General features: G+C 39.6%; 1 protein-coding gene across 4 annotated transcripts; it reads right to left on the bottom strand.

Moving 5' to 3' along the window:
* Window positions 1-7,064: 7,064 nt before the first annotated feature.
* Window positions 7,065-17,293, bottom strand: zc3h11a (zinc finger CCCH-type containing 11A). Of its 4 annotated transcripts, none has more exons than XM_026935337.3 (17): window positions 17,150-17,293; window positions 15,560-15,624; window positions 15,268-15,396; window positions 15,001-15,120; window positions 14,573-14,696; window positions 14,248-14,442; window positions 14,094-14,165; window positions 13,913-13,993; window positions 13,702-13,803; window positions 11,142-11,210; window positions 10,911-11,021; window positions 10,317-10,826; window positions 10,148-10,209; window positions 9,545-10,019; window positions 9,248-9,414; window positions 9,051-9,151; window positions 7,065-8,337 (listed from the first exon to the last, which is right to left on the bottom strand). In XM_026935337.3, the coding sequence occupies exons 3-17, from the start codon at window positions 15,328-15,330 to the stop codon at window positions 8,121-8,123; spliced, it is 2,469 nt and encodes an 822-aa protein (XP_026791138.3). In that variant the 5' UTR covers window positions 15,331-15,396; window positions 15,560-15,624; window positions 17,150-17,293; the 3' UTR covers window positions 7,065-8,120. The 4 variants fall into 4 exon arrangements, with proteins under 4 accessions (XP_026791138.3, XP_034170169.2, XP_026791140.3 ...); XM_034314278.2 differs by having other exon boundaries at window positions 15,560-16,088; window positions 17,150-17,292; XM_026935339.3 differs by having other exon boundaries at window positions 10,148-10,206; window positions 15,560-17,276.
* Window positions 17,294-18,324: the final 1,031 nt, after the last annotated feature.

The following is an 18,324-nucleotide window of genomic DNA, read 5'->3' as shown; positions in this document are numbered from 1 at the left end:
GACCAGTACACAGTTCTGTTTAAAGTGAACCTAGTGACAATAGTGCAAATAGTACAAGAGTACAATACAAGTAGCTGAAATTGTGTAAACATAAGTGTAAACGTAAGAGTAGCAGCCTATGAACAATATAATATAATGAGTTATGTAGTAGCATAAACATGTGCAAAAACTTGCAAAAAAATTGCAGAGAGGATGCTCAGTTGTGTGTGTATATTGGTATGTGTGTGTGTTCCTTCAGTCCAGTTTCTGAGTATTGGAGGTATGTATGAGTGTGTTCCTTCAGTTCAGTTTCTGAGTGTTGAGGAGACACTGTGTGTGTGTGTGTGTTTGTGTTTGTGTGTGTGTGTTTGCGTGTGTGTGTTTGCGTGTGTGTGTGCGCATAGTGACCTGTGATGGACTGGTGTCCCATCCAGGGTGAAATCTCCTGCATTGCACCCAGTGGTCCCAGGATAGGCCCTGGAACTACCACAACCATGACTATGGATAAGTGGTTACTGAGAATGAATGAATGAATGAACGAATGATGATTGAGAACCACTGAGCATTAAGTAAGACTACTGACCACTGGTACAAAAGTATGTGGACACCTGAATATCATATCCATATGTGGACTTTCCCCAAATTGTTGCACACAGTCGTCTAGAATGTTTTTGTATGCTGTAGCATTAAAATTTCCATATCAGAATAAATCCATATTAATGCCCATGGTTTTGGAATGGGATGTTCAAGGACAGGATGTGGTGTGATGGTTAGGTGTCCATAAACCTTTGGCCATTTAGTGTATATTTATGTAACTTATAATAGGTATGGTTAGCTTTACCTAACATTATGAGCTTCAGATTCCTGGGTGTGCAGCTATCAGACTGTCTCTCTTGGTCCCTGTACACCAGCAGCATCTTCTAAAAAGCACAACAATACCTGTTCATTCTGATGAAGCTAAAGAGCTTTGGCATGAATACTACTATGGTACTCCCCAGCTATGTAAAGCTCTTGCACCAAAGAGAGCGTTCTGTCTGGTTGCATCAGAGTGTGGTTTGGTATCCTGACTGTTTGAGATCTCAGACTCCTACAAAGAAAACTGTCCAAACTGCTTGAAATCAGTTGTTCTGATCTCCTTCCCCTCCAAGATATCTATGCAACATTTAATATTCTTTATGCAATGTAGGCACCACGCATCCACAGATAGGGAGCGCACCTTTATTAAAGTATTTTACAGCAAATGGAAGTATATATTGTAACGGTCACTGAGTGAAACCGCTGTTTTCCTTTTTTGTAATTGACTGCACTCCAACTTTTTCATGTATGAGGATTCCTGTGCTGTTTGAGTACAGGTAAATTGAGTGTGGATAACCCGCTGTCCACTGTCTTCGCCTGTCGCTTTCTTTCCTCCCAACGCTCAGCGACCCACCTTTATTTTTCCTAACTCTGGGCAAAAACCCAAAGACACCTGCCACGTGTTACAGTATGTCACCCCATAAATGTATGTCAGCCCCATAAACCATCAAAAGGACTTCACCAGCTTTATTCAATCTCTCTGCTGGTTCACCCTCACAAGATGGACCATAAAAGGGAGGAGCCCTCATCTCTCCTAGTCTGATAGCCCTGCGGTCTGGCTGCAAAGGGATGACTCCCACTTATCTCCCTGGTTTGACCCGGTCAACGATGTAAAATCAATCAGCGCTACCCAGTAGCATCGCGTGTGTTTTTGACTTTCATTCGGTTCATGCAATTTTACTTCCACTTTCAAACGGCTGCTTTCAACTTCACTGGACGGCCGGACCTCTGTGAGTTATGAGGCAGACTGAATTTTGTCAGAAAGCGAATCCACGGACGGATCAACCTGCAAATTGCACACATGCATGAAGAGAGACTCAAACGCGTTGCATCGTTATTCACCTACAGGGGAATCACCACCAAACGAACTGCACTGCATGAGGACAAACTCTTCTAGAGGCTTCGATGTTCATAAAGACAATCATGCTTCAAAGGCTCGAGCCACATTGCTCTTGTGCTCACAACGAACGCCAAGTAAGATTGTACCTCTGGGCAGGAAAAGATATTATTCACCATTATTTTTTTCTAGGTTTTACTGTGTTGAGTAATTTGAAGCTGCAAACTGTTCCTTAAAATCAGCATTCTTTTAAACGAAGGGATTCACACGCAACGCTGCGAATCTCCTTCCTTCTCTCTTTGATCTCTCTCACCTTTACATGTGATCTCACTCTTGGTTAAGTAGTTAATTGGTGTTTATACTTTCTTCTATGTATTTCAATAATTGCGATATTATTTAACATTTTATTGCCTTGTTGTGGTTATTACTTTGATATTGCAAGAAGCCAAGCTATTCAGAATTAAGCCTTCAGAAAACAAGTCATTGATTATTATTGTTCTCAACTAAATTGAGGTTTTAATATTTTTTTTACTTATAAAGTTGGTGATTTTAATTCTAGTAAGCTAGTAAATCTAGTAAGCTGAAGATGAAAATGAATTTCACCTTTCATCATGACAATGACAATGACCAAAAGTTCAATGTTTTTGAATGGCCTAGCCAGAGCCCAGGCCTGAATCCAAATAAAACTGTGTGGGGTGACCTCAAGCGGGTTGTGCACAGGAAATGCCCTCACAATTTGATCGATCTCAAATGTTTTTGAAAGAAAGAGTGGTAAAATATTGCCAAGGCAAGATGTATCATGCTGATAGACACTTCCTCGAAAAGACTGGTGTGGTGTAATAAAATCAAAAGGTGCTTCAACAAAGTATTAGTTTAGGGGGGTGCACATTTATGCAACTAGGTTATTGTTAAGTTTTTTAGTTTTCTTTTTTTCGCTATAAAAGTTTTTGATCAGAAAAGGTCTGACATGATTTATCTTAGTGTCATTCTTTTACTTCACATAAACCTTATAAACAGTTTTACAGGGGTGTGTAGACTTTTTATATCCATTGTGTGTGTGTGTGTGTGTGTGTGTGTGTATGTATGTATATATATATATATATATAATTACACACACAGACGTGGACAAATTTGTTGGTACCATTCTTTCTTTCTTACCTCCTCAGACAACAGTATCCTTTGCTTTCTCCGGTCCATGTTCAGTGTGGTATACACGATGATACCAAACAGCAGAGTGACTACTTTTCTCCATTCAAATCATATGGAAAGTGATCCACAGTTTAGCCCATATAAACTGCTGTTGTGCCCACTGTGTTAAGAGTTTTGAAAATGTCTCTTAAGTACAGAGAACTGCATGTAACAATCACAAAAATTAAAAAAAAAAAAAAGTTACATCTGTAACTAGCATTCTATTTCTCCCAGTCTAACTGCTATTGGCAGTGTTTAACACTGGGAAACCCTCTGCCACCAGGTCACGTATTGCAAGCTTGGAAGATGGTCCTGTATGATTGCCATGCTCACACCACCAGGAGGGCCGACACTGACCTTGTAGAAGCTAGAGAAGGTACATGGTGCCTCTCAAAAATACACTTCAAATAGTAACGTGCATACTGGGTATCATAGGGAATACTGGGCAGATTGACCTTCATAGAACCATCAATCCCCTGGTTCACAAATTTGGGTGAAATATCCCTAGGCAGGAACCTTGGGTTCCGTCACAAGGTCACTCCGGGATCATCACCAGGTCACACCAGCACATGCAGTTCTCCCACTCTGTTGTGTGACTGTCTTCAATGATACCTATTTCAGATCAGCATCCTGTATGGGTTTGTATGGAGAGGTCTTAAGAAACTCCATCACAGGACTCTGAAATGCTGTTATGAGCCTGCCAGAAGGAGCTGCTGGATAATGCTATGTCTCTGATTATGCTGAAAGTGTATTTGGTGGCCATGCCAGCTCACCACAGCACAAGTGGATGGCACCTTGCTGGGAGCTCAAAAGCACTTGAGCATTGGGCAGTGCCCAAGGTCCAGTCAACCAGACACACACCATTTTGGAATAGTTCCTACTTGAGAGCATACAAGCCCCACATACTAGGGGCTCTAGCATTCAGGATTATTTCCTGGACTGCTATGGCTGGGGGTGCAACAACTCCTTGTTTAACTGAGACAATAAGTCTGCTGATGGGTGTGAGCCATAGTGTATGGTTTAAATTGAGCTGTAGACTGAGCTACGGCTGATGTCAAGCAATCCATATGCTTGAAGAGAACCTTGAAGCATTTCAATGGTGTTTTTTTCTGTGTCTCAGCTGGCGCTGAGCTTGTACATTAGTGGCTAGTGGCCAGATTATACATAAGAGGCAGTAGGCATACAGCTGGTGGCTATCTTTGGGCTCCAGGAGATTCAGGCACTGGCTCCATAAACATCCATGGTGATTCAGGCTGAACTCTGTGTAATCAACTGGAATCATTAGCCACAGGTCTAGCATCAGGTTACGGTGCACTAGAGAGGTCATTCGGTGGTAACAGGACACCATATGCAGCGGCTGCTGTGAGAAAGCAGGATTCAAGATAGCCACAGGCCCATGAGCTGAGGGTGGTGAGTGGGCAGTTTCTGAGTCAGGAAGCCGAGGGAAACAAAGGGACACACACACATCCTATCCTATCCCATAATAGCAAAGCTGTGGTGACAAGAGAAGTCCAGCACAGACGCAGTCCATGGTGTAAGGGAGATGGAGTGGCATGCGCACTTTGGCCCTGTTAGTGCTCATAGCTCTGGTGGGTATAAGGGAAACAGGGGGACACAAGCAACTATCCCATAGCCTGGACTGACTGAGTGAGTGGATGCTGACAGCTCTGGAGAATGAGTGGAAAACAGAGGGACACAAACACACATTGTCCCATGATTCACTGAACAACAATAGCTATCTCACACACTGCAGAGTGCAAGCTAACAAGCCAAGGTAGCAATTAAAAAAAAATCTAAGCTAGCTAGTCACAGACCCACCACTCACCACAGCAGAGAGGACAGCAGAAGAACAGGAGTCTATCACAAATTTGGAGGACAGAAAAACTGTAGCTCTGATGCTGCAAAGGATAGCTCAGAATCTACATGCAGTCCTGCATGTGATGTAGCATGAATATATTTATAGGAAATACTACATCACTGTGACTTTGTTGAAGGTCTCAGCCTGGATATCTGGATGTTAGGCACCTCCCCTGGAGGGTAAGTGTAAAATAGAATGAGGCATGAGTTTAAGTGTTTTCTCACTACTGTTGATTGACAGGCATGTTTGTGTTATATAGGCAAGTATAAAAATGTGTTATGACAGCTTGGGCATGAAAGCCCATGCCCCCTCTAGCAGTTGGCATCATGGTGTATCATTCGCATCTAAACTCGCCAACAAGCAACTTTTAGTTCTAAAATATTTTTGCTACATATTTCACTATTTTTATTCACTGGATTACCTCTTTAATCTTATTCAGTTGTTTATACAACACTGCGATTACAGCTCAAAAACAGCCAACTTCCAGACCTAAAATTATACATAGATTATACACTTTATTAGGAACTCTATACTAATACTGGGTAGGGCCTCCCTTTGCACTCAATTCTTCATGGCATGGATTCCACAAGATGCTGGAAACATTCCTTTGAGTTTTGACATGATTGCATCATGCAATTCCTGCAGATTTTTCAGGTGCACTTTTATGCTGTGAATCTCCCATTCTACCACATCCCAAGTGTTTTATAGGATCCAGATCCGGTGACAGGGAAGGCCACTGAAAAACAGTGAACTCATTGGCGTGTTCATGAAACCAGTTTGAGATGACTTTTGCTTTGTAACATGGTGCATTATCATGCTGGGAGTAGCCATTAGAAGATGGGTAAATTGTGGCCATGGAGGGATACACAGTCAGCAACAGTACTCAAATAGGCTGTGGCATCCAAGCGATGATTGGTATGATAAAGTGTGCCAACATTGCCCACACCATTACACCACCTCCACCAGCTTGGACTATTGACACAAGGCAGGTTTCCCTACCATCTGTGTGCCTTAGCAGAAATTGAGATTCATCAGACCAGGCTACGTTTTTCTAGTCTTCAACTGTCTAGTTTTGGTGAGCTTGTGCCCAAAACCTTGTCCCACTGCAGCCTCAGCTTTCTGTTCTTAGTTGACAGAAGTGGAATCAGACATGGTCTTTTGCTGTTGTAGCCCATCCAACTCAAGGATCGACGTGTTGTGCATTCTGAGATGCTTTTCTGCTCACAATTGAACAAAGTGGTTCTGAGTTACTGTAGCCTTTCAGTCAGCTCAAACCAGTCTGGCTATTCTCCGCTGACCTCTCTCAACAACGAGGCATTTCCATCTGCAGAACTGTTTTTTCTTTATTGCACCATTCTGAGGAAACTCTACTGTTGTGCCTATTTTGTGCATGAAAACTGCAGCAGATCAGCAGTTACAGAAATACTCAAACCAGCCCCTCTGGCACCAACAAGCATGCAGTGATCAAAATCACTGAGATCACATTGTTTCCCCATTCTGATGGTTGATGTGAACGTTATCCAAAGGTGCTGGATCGTATCTTTGTGATTTTATGTAGGTGTACAGTATAAATAAAATGCTCAGTGAGTGTGTATGTATAATTATGTATCTATATTACATATAAAACCATAAAACAAATAGTACGTAAAAACAATAAAACTTTGACTCCATATTATGTATATTATTGTCAACATATCCCATAAAGTTTATTTTACAAATAATTATCTGTAAAATACTGAGATAAAGAATAACCTCACAATGACAGTATGTTATGTTGAAGGTTACCATTTTTTCACCCATCCATCCATCTTTAATAACCACTTCATCCTTGCCAGAGCTGCAGTGGATACAGGGGCTATCCCAGAAACTCTGGACAAGAGGCAAGAATAGACCCTGGATGCCAGTGCACCATGCAAACAGACATTCCTTCATGGGGGCAATTTAGAGTTGCTAATCCACCTCAAGCCCACTCTGACACAAGGAAAACATTAAATTCCATGCAGACAGTAAACAGAATACATAACCTGTGAGGTGGCAATGGTAATTGCTGCCCTGAAAGGCAACAATTACCCGGAAAACACAAAAAATACTGCAAATCAAGAAAAAGCTACACAATGTCAAAGAAAATTAATTATAAAAATGTTTTAATAAAGCTATATCCATTTGTTAAACAAAGCTGCAATTAAACCAGCCATGATGTAGATGTCAAATATATTATCCTGTTTGAAAACCTAGGTTAAAACAGTCATCTTGAGGTCAAGTAGTTAACTACTAACAGTACAGAGACAAGGACCTCTGTCTGAATAAGTACTTAAATCCACTACAGGTAAAAATATTTGGAAAGCTAAAATAGTCCCTGAGAACCTTTACAAACAGTAAAAACATTTACATCAAGAGACTGAAAGGGGAACACAATTTCTCATCAATTACCTGGACAGGAAATATGGATAATGGTTCAAACATAAGCCTAATCTAGAGCAAAATACGTGCAACAAGATATAGTAGGTCTGACAAATGTCCAAATCCTGAAAACAAATCTATACCATCCATTCATAAACTCAAGACACACAAAACATTTCATTAAAAGAATATAATCCATCCACAGTCAATAAACATTTAGCAAATCCAATTTCAAATAGGAAATGAATTCACATGAATGAGAGCACTGATTAAGACATCACTTGCCTTCCTGGCCCTCCATCATCATTTAGTTCTCCAAAGCATACACAGTATACAAATAAACACTTTCTGCATTAATATTACATGATTAGCTGCACATTCTTTGTACTACTCAACAAATCAGATACCATAAACAAGCTATAAAATGTACAGTATGATCAAATAACAATTGAACAGCATATTATTATTTAATGGCTTAATGAATTTCTTTAAGATCTTTACAACAGCCATTGAAGTGAATCTTACTGAATATATGCAGAAATGCAATATATAAAACATTTAAATAGTCAAAAATAGAACAGAAAACTAAATGAACTAACCTTTACTCAGGAGTAAAGAAAATTAAAACATACTTTGATCCATGTCAAAAAATAGTTTTTTTTTTTTGTTTGTTTGTTTGTTTAAGACAAAGAAAGCTTCAGCTCAACAAGTCAAGAATGTTTTAAAGGACAAATGGCTTGACATAATTCAGTGAATGAGAACAAGTATTCCCTGAAATTAAGCTTAGCTGTCAATCATCTCAGAAAGCTCCAACAAGAGGTCATCCTCGCCTTTGCCAGGGTCCAGTTCAATCTCATCCTCCAGTCTGTCATCAGTAAATTCATCCAGCAGGTCGTCAAAGTCGTCCATTGTGGAGGAGTTTCCTGCAGGAGTAGTGCCACGTGCAGAAGCCAAACTTGCCCGACGTGGCCGAGTTTGGGTGGGAGTCTTAATGATGGGGCTACAAAAGATGAGCCAAATAAATACATTTAAAAACAATAGAATAGAACAATAGAATTAAAAGCAACAGAAATATAATGCAAAAAACCTTGACATATTACTAGAGCGGCAACAAAATTATTCAAGCAATTAATCAACTTGGTTGGTGGTTGCAAATCTGGCTTATAAAAAAAAATAACTATGCATAGCAGTGGTCAACAGTATTCTGTTACTGTTACTCAAGCACTGACAAGTCTAATAACTGACAACTGATAATTCTGTACAGGCTAAAAGAATTAAGCAGACACCAATTGTGTGATTTTCTCAAACACCAGAAACAAGAATATATGTATTAACACAAGCCATTTATAAGCAATCTTAGAAATTTTGAGAAACTTTGTATTCTTCCTGTTTTGTTGTGAGAGTTTGTTAAAGCATAATTGTGTTGTCCCAAGTTCAAACAAGTAAGTGATAAATTCTGGTTTATCCTACATTGCAAGTGTACACTCTAGAGACTCGTATTTGTTCGTGAAAATTCCAGGAACTCAGCAGTTCCTGAAGTACTCAAATCTGGCACCGACAAACATGTCATGGGCAAAGTTTTACGCTTATCGCCAGAATCACACACAAAATAACATGAATGCATATAGGTCACTTAGTTGTGTTCATACAAAATATCTGTCCTTCTTCCTGCATTTCTGAATATTTATTCAGAAAAACCACAGAGTTTCCTACCTTTGTGGAACAGAAAGGGGCTCAGGTGAGCACTGCTCAGCAGGAGGTGACACCTGTTGCGCCCTGGCTTCAACTTCTAAACTGCAGGACGGTGCAGACAACTAGGGGACACACAGAAATATTACAAAACTCTATCATCAGTTCATTTAATTAGATACTAATTCTGCACAATACTGTGGTACTGTCCTATGCTTCACCTGAGTCCGCTTGCAAGGTGGTTCAACATCAGGAGCAGGGGCAGCATTAAGAGGTTTCACTGCAGCGACAGCAGAGCAATGGATACCTGCAGCTTTCCTTTTTGGGCCAGGTTTCACCTGAGCAGCTGGCTTCATCACTGATGGCTTTACATTCAGTTTTGGCCTCACTGAAAAGCAGACACAAGTCACACACTGGCAATTTAACACAACAGGAAAGCTGCTTGAAGTTTATCAATAAACTCCATTCTGTTTTGATATTAAAACCCATAGTAAAAACAATAATATGCTAGACTGTACCTTTTAATTCAGCTGCTTTGCTTGGGGGCATCTTGGTGACTGCTTGAGTGTTCTCCCAATGTGGCTCCTGTGAATGCTGGCCTAAAGAATCTGCCATCTCTGACACTTGCACAGGAGGTGCCATTGAAGAGGATGACTTGGATTTCTTAGGACTTATGGTAAGAGAGTTCTCCTTGTTCTGCATCTCTGGAGACTTCCTCTGGGGTACCACAGAAGGGACAGGAGAGGAGGCCTGATGACTAATGCCTTGTTGTATGGACGAATTTGCTTGGTTGGTTATTCCTGGTCTGATGACAGCAGGAGGCTTCTTTTCACAAAGTACTGGGATTGGTTTCTGGGCAGCTTGCTCTGGCTCAACAGTAGATGCAGCCTGCTCCTGTTGCTTGCGAAGTCTTTTCTCTCGCATGATTTCCTCAAAGCTCTTTACCGTTACATCCTGAATGGAGGTGTCACTCTTTCCATTGGTTACAGTGGACTACATTTAGAAAGAAAGAAAAGAAAAAAAAAAAAGAGGAGAACTTTTAGAATTGGATTTAATGCAAAAATGCAAAGAATTATATGTCTTAAGATCATGACTGGACAACAAGGACAACTGGGGCTTGCCTCTTCAATGCAATCCGGCTTCTCAGAACTGTGCACTTTTTGAGATCTGATGTTGATAGCTGCTGTAAATAAAATTTAATAAATATCAACCGAATGATAAATTCTCAAACCATTTCATGAACCATTCCACAAATGACAAACCAAGGAAAAACAAATCTATTACACTTACATCCAGTCTTGCCAATGCAAAGAATTCGTCTTTTTGGGACTGCATCGCTTGAACTAGGTGCATCATCATTTGTTGTGTCCTGTGTCTTTGCTTGCATTCTGGCAGCTTTTTCTTTACGAATCTCTTCAAGCGTCTTCACTCTGATCTCTGCTGCTTGGGCAGTCAGTTTGATCACTCCAGCATTTGCAGGGCCCTCGGTTTTCTCAGTACTACCTTGCTGAGGCACCACCTTTGTCTCCTGGAGTTTCTTCTCACGCAGGATCTCTGAGAAAGTCTTTACACTAGGCGCAGTGACAGGCTTATTTACTTTTTTGGTGGAATTTAATGCATTTGTAGGGACCTCAACTCTAACACTTTTGCACTGCATCTGAGATTTAGCAGCCTTTTCCTGACGAATCTCCTCAAGAGTTTTGATCCGGATCTCACCAGAAGACTTTGGCTCACTGTTTGGTGACTTGGGTGCAGTGATATCAGGAGTTATTCCAAGTCTTTCACGCACTGGTCTCAGAGCTAAAACAGTGGACATGAAAGTTCTTAAATGCAGAATACAGATGTAGTGGTGATATGCATCAACAGTATTGCAAGGACACTTACTTTTAACTTTCTGGGGAGGCATACTGATTTTATTCTCAGTGGAGTCAACAAATCCACCAAGACGCTTAGCAAGGGACCCTTTCAGCCGTAGACCACCTTCCACAAGCAGGTCTAAACAAAGTATATGAGACAAAGCATAAGCTTGAAAAACTCCTGTAAAGTATTATGCTCTTTTATTTTACACATGTATGGTGTACAGAAGGATGCGTAATATATCCTCTGTCAATATACCTTCATCAGATCTCTTTCCAAGCCTGTCAGTAATTTTCCTTTTTCCGGAGTCCTCCAAAGCAGGAGACTCTGAAAAGGAGGACATCGATAGAAATTAAATTTTGAGTAAACTGAGGAGTTTAGGGTAATCCTGTAATAGTCTTGTGTGATATAGCAATTTATCATCTCTCTATATTATTATACTGCCACTGATGTTAGCATGCTAGTATGAAATATCACTCAGAAATACACTCAAACCCTCTCCCAAAAAAAAAAAAAAGGGTGGGGCACTCTTGACTGAACTCGCAGGGGCACCCGTACATTCTGTCAAGGAAAATAGAGAATAATTTGAGCTCATTATAAGGAAATGAAATCTATAAATGTATGTTTGATTTAGCTAACATTAGGTAAGTATATAGACCATGTGGACTTTAGACAACTGATTTGTAAAAGGATTTTATTGAAAATGCACTACTATTTACTGCATTACAACTATTTAGCATCACCTAAAAATCCAACATCCAGCTGAATTTTCTCAATCGTAGCTGCTGGGGTTCTGCTGATTTAATACTCCCCAGCAGAACTCGACTGCCCCTTAGCATGCACATGTTAGAGTAGTATTTACTTAAGATTTATATTACTCAAGTATTGTATATTACAGTTAATTTAAATTTTTCCTTCATAGTAAACACCAGATCAAAAGCAAAAAACCCAACAAGGAGCACAACTAATTATATTGTGCACTCCCCTACTCTCCTTATACTTGACAGTGGAAATGCTCATTTTCTGTTGGTTTGTAGGTTCTGGATAATTTAATTGTTTGTCTCAACCTTTTAAAAAGGAAAATCATAACATTTACAAAACTATAACTCCATACTTTGTGCCATGCTGGTCACAGCATGATTTCTCACTCCACTTTTCTCACTTACAAGTAAACATAAAAATTGTGATTCACTCCCTTTGCTATAAAACCCCTAAATATGTTCTTGTGCAACCAGCTGCCAAAGACACACAATTACCTGAATGTCAGCCTTGTGCACTTAAAGTTTAATGTGATCTCAATATAAATACTGGATAAATAAAGTTCCTGGAAGGCCTCAGAATTTGTTAGAGAACATACTAGTCTTGTGAAATACTGATATTTCCGTTACAGGTTTTTGAATATTTTTTTGGTGGCATGTGAGATAGTGAGAAGGAACAGGGCTTCCAGGCTGTGTCAGTTAATATTGGAGAGTTCAAAACACCTATACCAGTCATTGCAGATTCATACGTCGACTGGCTCATCTCCCATTTTATCGGATAGAAAAGTAGTGCTGTTTTGGCATATTTTTGAGTGATAACTTACACAAGCTTAATCTGATTAAATTGCACGTCTCCCGCAAAATACATAAAGGGTGGCAGGTCTATTAATACAATATGACAAAGTTATTGTCACTGCACATCGTGGCAATGGAATATTGCGTAGAGACGATAAAATTGTTATATCGAACAAGCCTAGAACATACCTAAACAAACAGCATCACAAACATCAAAGAGCAATCAAAATAAGTTCAGGACAAAGTTCAGGAAAAGTATCAATCAGGGCTTGGTTATAAATACCATTAATACCTGTACGACAAACACCATTAAATCTATTATTAAATGTCAACAGAATGTGGCACAATTTATAGGAGGCCTTCCATCAAAAGCCAGTGAATGGGTAAGAAGGGCATTAGTCAGTGAAGCAAGTGGAGAGATCCACATCATTCACCTCAGCACATACTTTTGGCAAAAATCCAAAACAGCTTATCGACAATGTTCCCTGAGTTAAACCTATTGCTCTAGTGCAGACCCTTCTCAACAAAAATAGGAGTAACTAACTTTTTATACATTTTGGTGTCTTTTCATTTTATATGATTTCTCAGTAAGAGCATTATCAGTGACCACACATGGTTAGAAGGAACAGTTAGCTTAGAGGGAACAGTGCTCACCTCCCTGAGAACACAGTCTGCACAGTAAAGCATGCAGTGGTAAAATCATGATGTGGGAATGCTTTTCATCAGCAGGGGCTAAGAAACTGGTCAGGTTTCAAGACAAGACGGATGTAGCCAAATACAGGGTTATCCTAGAAGAAAGCCTATTCCAGTCTTTAAGAGACTTGAGACTGAGGTTCACTTTCCAACAAGATAATGACCCTAAGCATACTGCCAAAGCTACAATGGAGTCTAAAACGACGTCCGATTGTGAATCTAGAGCAAGACTTTAAGTTGCTGTTCTCCAGCAGTTTCCATCCAATCTGACAGAGATTGAGCAACTTTGCCAAGAAGAATGGGCAAACATACCACAATCCAATTGTGCAAAGCTGTTGGACATATCCCAGAAGAGTTGCAGCTGTTACTGCAACCAATGGTGGTTCTACCAAAAGCCAACAAATGTCTGCTTTTCTGCTTAACTAACCTTTGTGTCACAACAAAAAACCATGTATTGCACATTCAAATATTAAGGAACACTAATGGTAACATTTTCAATTAAGTACATTTAGAAAGGTTGTAACACTACAACGTGAAAAAGTTCAGGGGGTAATTACTGTCCCATGGCATACCACTGGTAGTGACAACTGCTGCCTGTGTGACAGATTGAATGGTTTCCTTCTCTGTGCCAGTTCCGCTGCTATGCCGTTTTGTCGAGGTGAACTCATCAGGGCCTTGCAAAAAGGGATGATGAAGATAAAATACACAGAAAGCCACAATGTGTGCACACTATTATGATATGTAAAAAAGAAATAATTTTAACACAAGCGGCTAAAATTTTACCTGGTCTGTTTAGACTGGCCTTCAGAGCTTTCCCCAACCTGATCTCTTCTAGTGTTTTGATACCAAAATTCAGCGACTCATCTGTACAAGAAATACATTTTAATACAATTTCATTTTTCTTACAATTTAACAAGGACTCAGTATAGCATGAAGAACAATCATCAGAAGGAAGATATGCTACCTTTACTAGAGCTCAGCAGTTTCTTTGGAGAGACACCAGAAGCTTCCTCTCCCTCTTCAGAAAACTGATCTACTAACAGCAATACAGGGCATTTAGAATTCTAAAACAAAATCTGACAAAATACGAGCAAATAAGAATCTAGAAATTATATTACCATCTTCGTCATCCTCATCGTCCACAGGATTAATGACTACTGGTGGGTGTGTGGGACTGGGGACACTCTCTTGAGTCTCTACCTTGATGACCCCTCTGAGTTGTGGGTTGGTGGTGTTGGAAATGTTGGCAGAAGCAGACAAAACATGGTCGTCCTGTGGAGTTTCTTCCTCTTTTTCCTTCCTCACCACAGGCCCTGTGAGGTAAGGATTGAAAGCAAACACTGTGTGTGATCACAAGGAAATTACTTGTTACCTGCATTAACTTCAGCAAAAAACAGCCAAAGGAAACAATATGTTTTAAACTATGTCCATTTGGTTTTATACCTTTGTCTGCGGCAACAAAAAGGCCATCAATGAAACGTGGCTTCTCATGGTGAAAAGCACAATGAAACTTTTGGCATCCGCCTGGCTGATTTTCCCAGTAACAAGGGATTTCTTTGCGGTTTTTCTGTGAGATACAGCATAGTGTATAGTTAGCAAGAGAATACAAGACTGCCACATTTGGAAAAAACAGTGCATTCAGGAAATATTCAGACTACTTCACTTAACAGATTTATGGAAATTACAGCCTTACTCTAAAATGCAGCTGTAGATATACAAGTGATCATATTAATGGTATGTGCTGAATAACCCAAATGATTTGGCTAAAATCATGAACCCCTGGAATAATCGGATAACTTCTCAAGTCAGAAAACTTTTCTCTTATTAGTGTGTAAGTAAACCTAGTGTAGTTCCAGTAGCATCCACATTACCTTTATATCCATGTGACGGAATTTGCATACATTGCGAAAGCAACGGTTCTCCTGCCAAAGACTGCAGACAGTCTCATTACCCATGGCAGCCTCACAATGTCGGAAAGGGCAAGTATCACCCTTCAAAGGAAACAAGAACATGGGAGGGAAATAGGAAAAATTAGGTAAAAATTCAAAACAAAAACCTTTTCCATATCCCACAAAAGGCAGAAGTATGTGCGAAGAGGCAATACTCTATAATGTTGTTTCTCAAACAGTCTATACTACCTTAGTGCATGTTGAATAATAGTAGAAATAGCAATCATCTCCCTTATTGCTCATGCTGGTCATGGCCAGGGAATAATCTTGCTGGTCAGGAACTCTTCAAGTGCTGCTACAAGGCCCTCTGGAGTTTCTCTAGTCAAAGTGCAACAAGAATGTTCAAATTTCCATTGATTCTAACATTTATAAAATGCAGGAAAACTTGTGATTAGTCACACATAAGTTTAGATGATAAGAGGTTTTTAACTGCAAATGGTTGAGTTTTTTCCCCCCTACTAACTAGGTGGGGTCAATTCACCTGCAGTGGATAAGATGTCTCCACCAGGTGTACTTCTTCTGGGTTGTCTCCAAGCTGTAACGGTCCTGAAGGAACACTTGACCGATGAGTTAAGAGTGAACAGGGCGAGAGAGGCTTTCGTCACTGAGAAACGTGCTCGTCTTAGACTGCTTTGTAACAAGTAAAACGGTGGTGAAAAGTCCTTTTCTATTCCTCAATAAAAAACAATTGTTTGGTGAGGGCACAAAAATCTTCGGGCTAAATGTCGGAAGTGAGAGCCAGGGAGAGTGGGAATGAAAATCTTGAAAGGGATGTGTGTGTAGGAACGGGAAGGGTGGGGTCTTCTATCTCTTCACACCCGTTGTGGCAATTTGAAGATAGGTGAGAACATTTAAATTGGGCAAAAGTTGAATTTTCAAAAGAGAAATAAAAAATCATCCAATGTGAAGGGGGAAAAAAATTATCTGAGTGTGGGGATAAAAAGTGCCAATCTTCAGAGAAGATTTTTCTCCATTAGTTGGCCTCTATCCAAATCCAGTTATCGCCAGGGCTGTAGAAGAAATTCCTGTATATCCTTTAAAAAGAAAGCAAAACACTCCCCACATACTTCATATACTGGATAAATGAGTGAGGAATTGAGTTAATAAAATGTTATTTGAGTATACTTTCAACTGCCATGATCACAAAGAAATTACACATTTTGGCAAGTTGAGTTTTAGCTTTTCAGAACCTGAAACAGACATTGTACATCAGCATATACTGAAGCAAGCACTGATTCAAGCATATCTAGCAATTTAGCTTTCATTTAGCACACCATTATGGTGTTGGACAAATAGTCAGTTTTAATAACACGGAATAAGCATCAAGTTTTAAAATTAGATTTTTTTTCATAGACCATTTCCCAACTTGATTTCGACTCCTCTTGTTCTATTGTAAAAGGTTTTGCCTTTGAAGTCATGTGCATGACATTTTCTTTAAACCCTCTGTAATCTGCATTAAACATTATCATAACATGACATGATAAAATGAAACCTGAAAGACCTGGTCGATTACTCATGATTAACTTGATCTACTTGAAAAAAACAAGACAAATGTAGCAACGATATGCATCGAGTTTCTCAGAGTAACCGCTGTAGGTAGCTAACTAAACATGTTTCACACACCACGTTTACTTTAAAATAGAAATGAATAATTCGATCTAACATGCTACTAAAATATAGGTAAAGCAACAAGCCATACATAAAATGTTAAGTAGCTAAATGGCTAACAAAGTGAACCGTTCCACAACAGGCCGAGTTTGCTTCGATGAAAACGAAGCACGTTAAGACAACCTTACTTGCTGTGACGAGCCTGATAGCTCATATTTCCTACCATTTCAGTCTACTGATAATTGATAGAAAGTCCCGAAGTATGACATGACTTGATTTCACGTAATACTATCATGATTTCACTGAGATTCAGATTCTCACAACGCTAGCTAGTTATATGAGCTAAGTCAGCTAACATTTGCTCGACTCAAGACAATTACCGACGTTAACGCTAGCTACCTAGCAAATGTACGAGACCATTTACTTAAATACATAATTAACACAAATAAAACGTAGAAATTACCAGTTTATATGGATATGACTTGTTAAAACCTGTTTTCGTATAAGAGCATTGGTCGACGACGGTCCGGGCCTGGTTTAAACGAACAAAATGGCGACCACACGGAACAAACCTAACAGCCTCAGCAGTAACCACCCACTTTTCCTTTCGAGGCGAAGATGCAACTTGTAATTCCTGACTACAACCAGTAAAACCCACACAAAACGCCCCCTAAACTTGAAATTTCAACTCGTCGACATGGGGTAAGCGGCTCAACCACCAGTTCTTACGCCTTTTACAGAGTGACGTCAAATCAACATGGCCGCGCACATTGTGAACAGTGTAAGATGGTTTATGGTTCAAGGCTCTTTATTTGTCACATACATATTACATACGTGTGATGTCATGTAGTGAAATGTTTTTCCTTAGTGCCTCGTCCCACAGCGCAACAATGAGCAACGAACTAGATATACACATGCATAATAAAAACAAAATATAATAAAATGTAGTAGACTATATGACAAAGAAAGTTTAGCAGCCTTTAGAGGAATGTAATGTAGAATATGAATATACATAAAGAAAGCAGATATACAGAGCTGTAGTGTGTAAAAAATAGTTTTTTTCATAGTGCAAACTATAGAGTTAAAATGTTTTTTTTTTCTTTTTTTAAAAAAAAAAAAAAAGCAAATATACAGAGCTGTACAGTGTATAGAGTTACAATGTAGTGTCCAAAAAAATTGTTTTTCCGTAGTGCAAACTGTTTGTGTATTTTTGGCTGTGTGTGAGGTACGGGAAGTAGTAGCTCAGTGGTTAAGACGTTGGACTCCTGATCAGAAGGTTGTAAACATCAACGTTATAGTTATCTGTGGTTACTGATCAGAAGGTTGAGAGTTCAAATCCTAGCACCTCCAAGCTGCCACTGCTGGGCCCTTGCGCTAGGCCCTTAACCCTCAACTGCTCATGTGTATAAATGAGACGAAATGTAAGTCACTCTGGATAAGGGCATCTGCCAAAAAATGTAAATGTTATCACTAACATTAGCCAGCTAGCTTGTTGCTAACACTACTTGCTGTTGTCCATTGTTGTTATACTGTAATTTCAATCCAAAATGTTGCATGAATGTTTGAAATTAAATTATTACTATGCTGTAATATAGGCCTGTAACTGTAAAAGTGCTGTTAAAGTAACTTTTTATGAGC

This window comes from Pangasianodon hypophthalmus, chromosome 20, assembly GCF_027358585.1.
Source record: "Pangasianodon hypophthalmus isolate fPanHyp1 chromosome 20, fPanHyp1.pri, whole genome shotgun sequence".
NCBI lineage: Eukaryota > Metazoa > Chordata > Actinopteri > Siluriformes > Pangasiidae > Pangasianodon > Pangasianodon hypophthalmus.
This window is presented reverse-complemented; position numbering and strand designations above follow the sequence as displayed.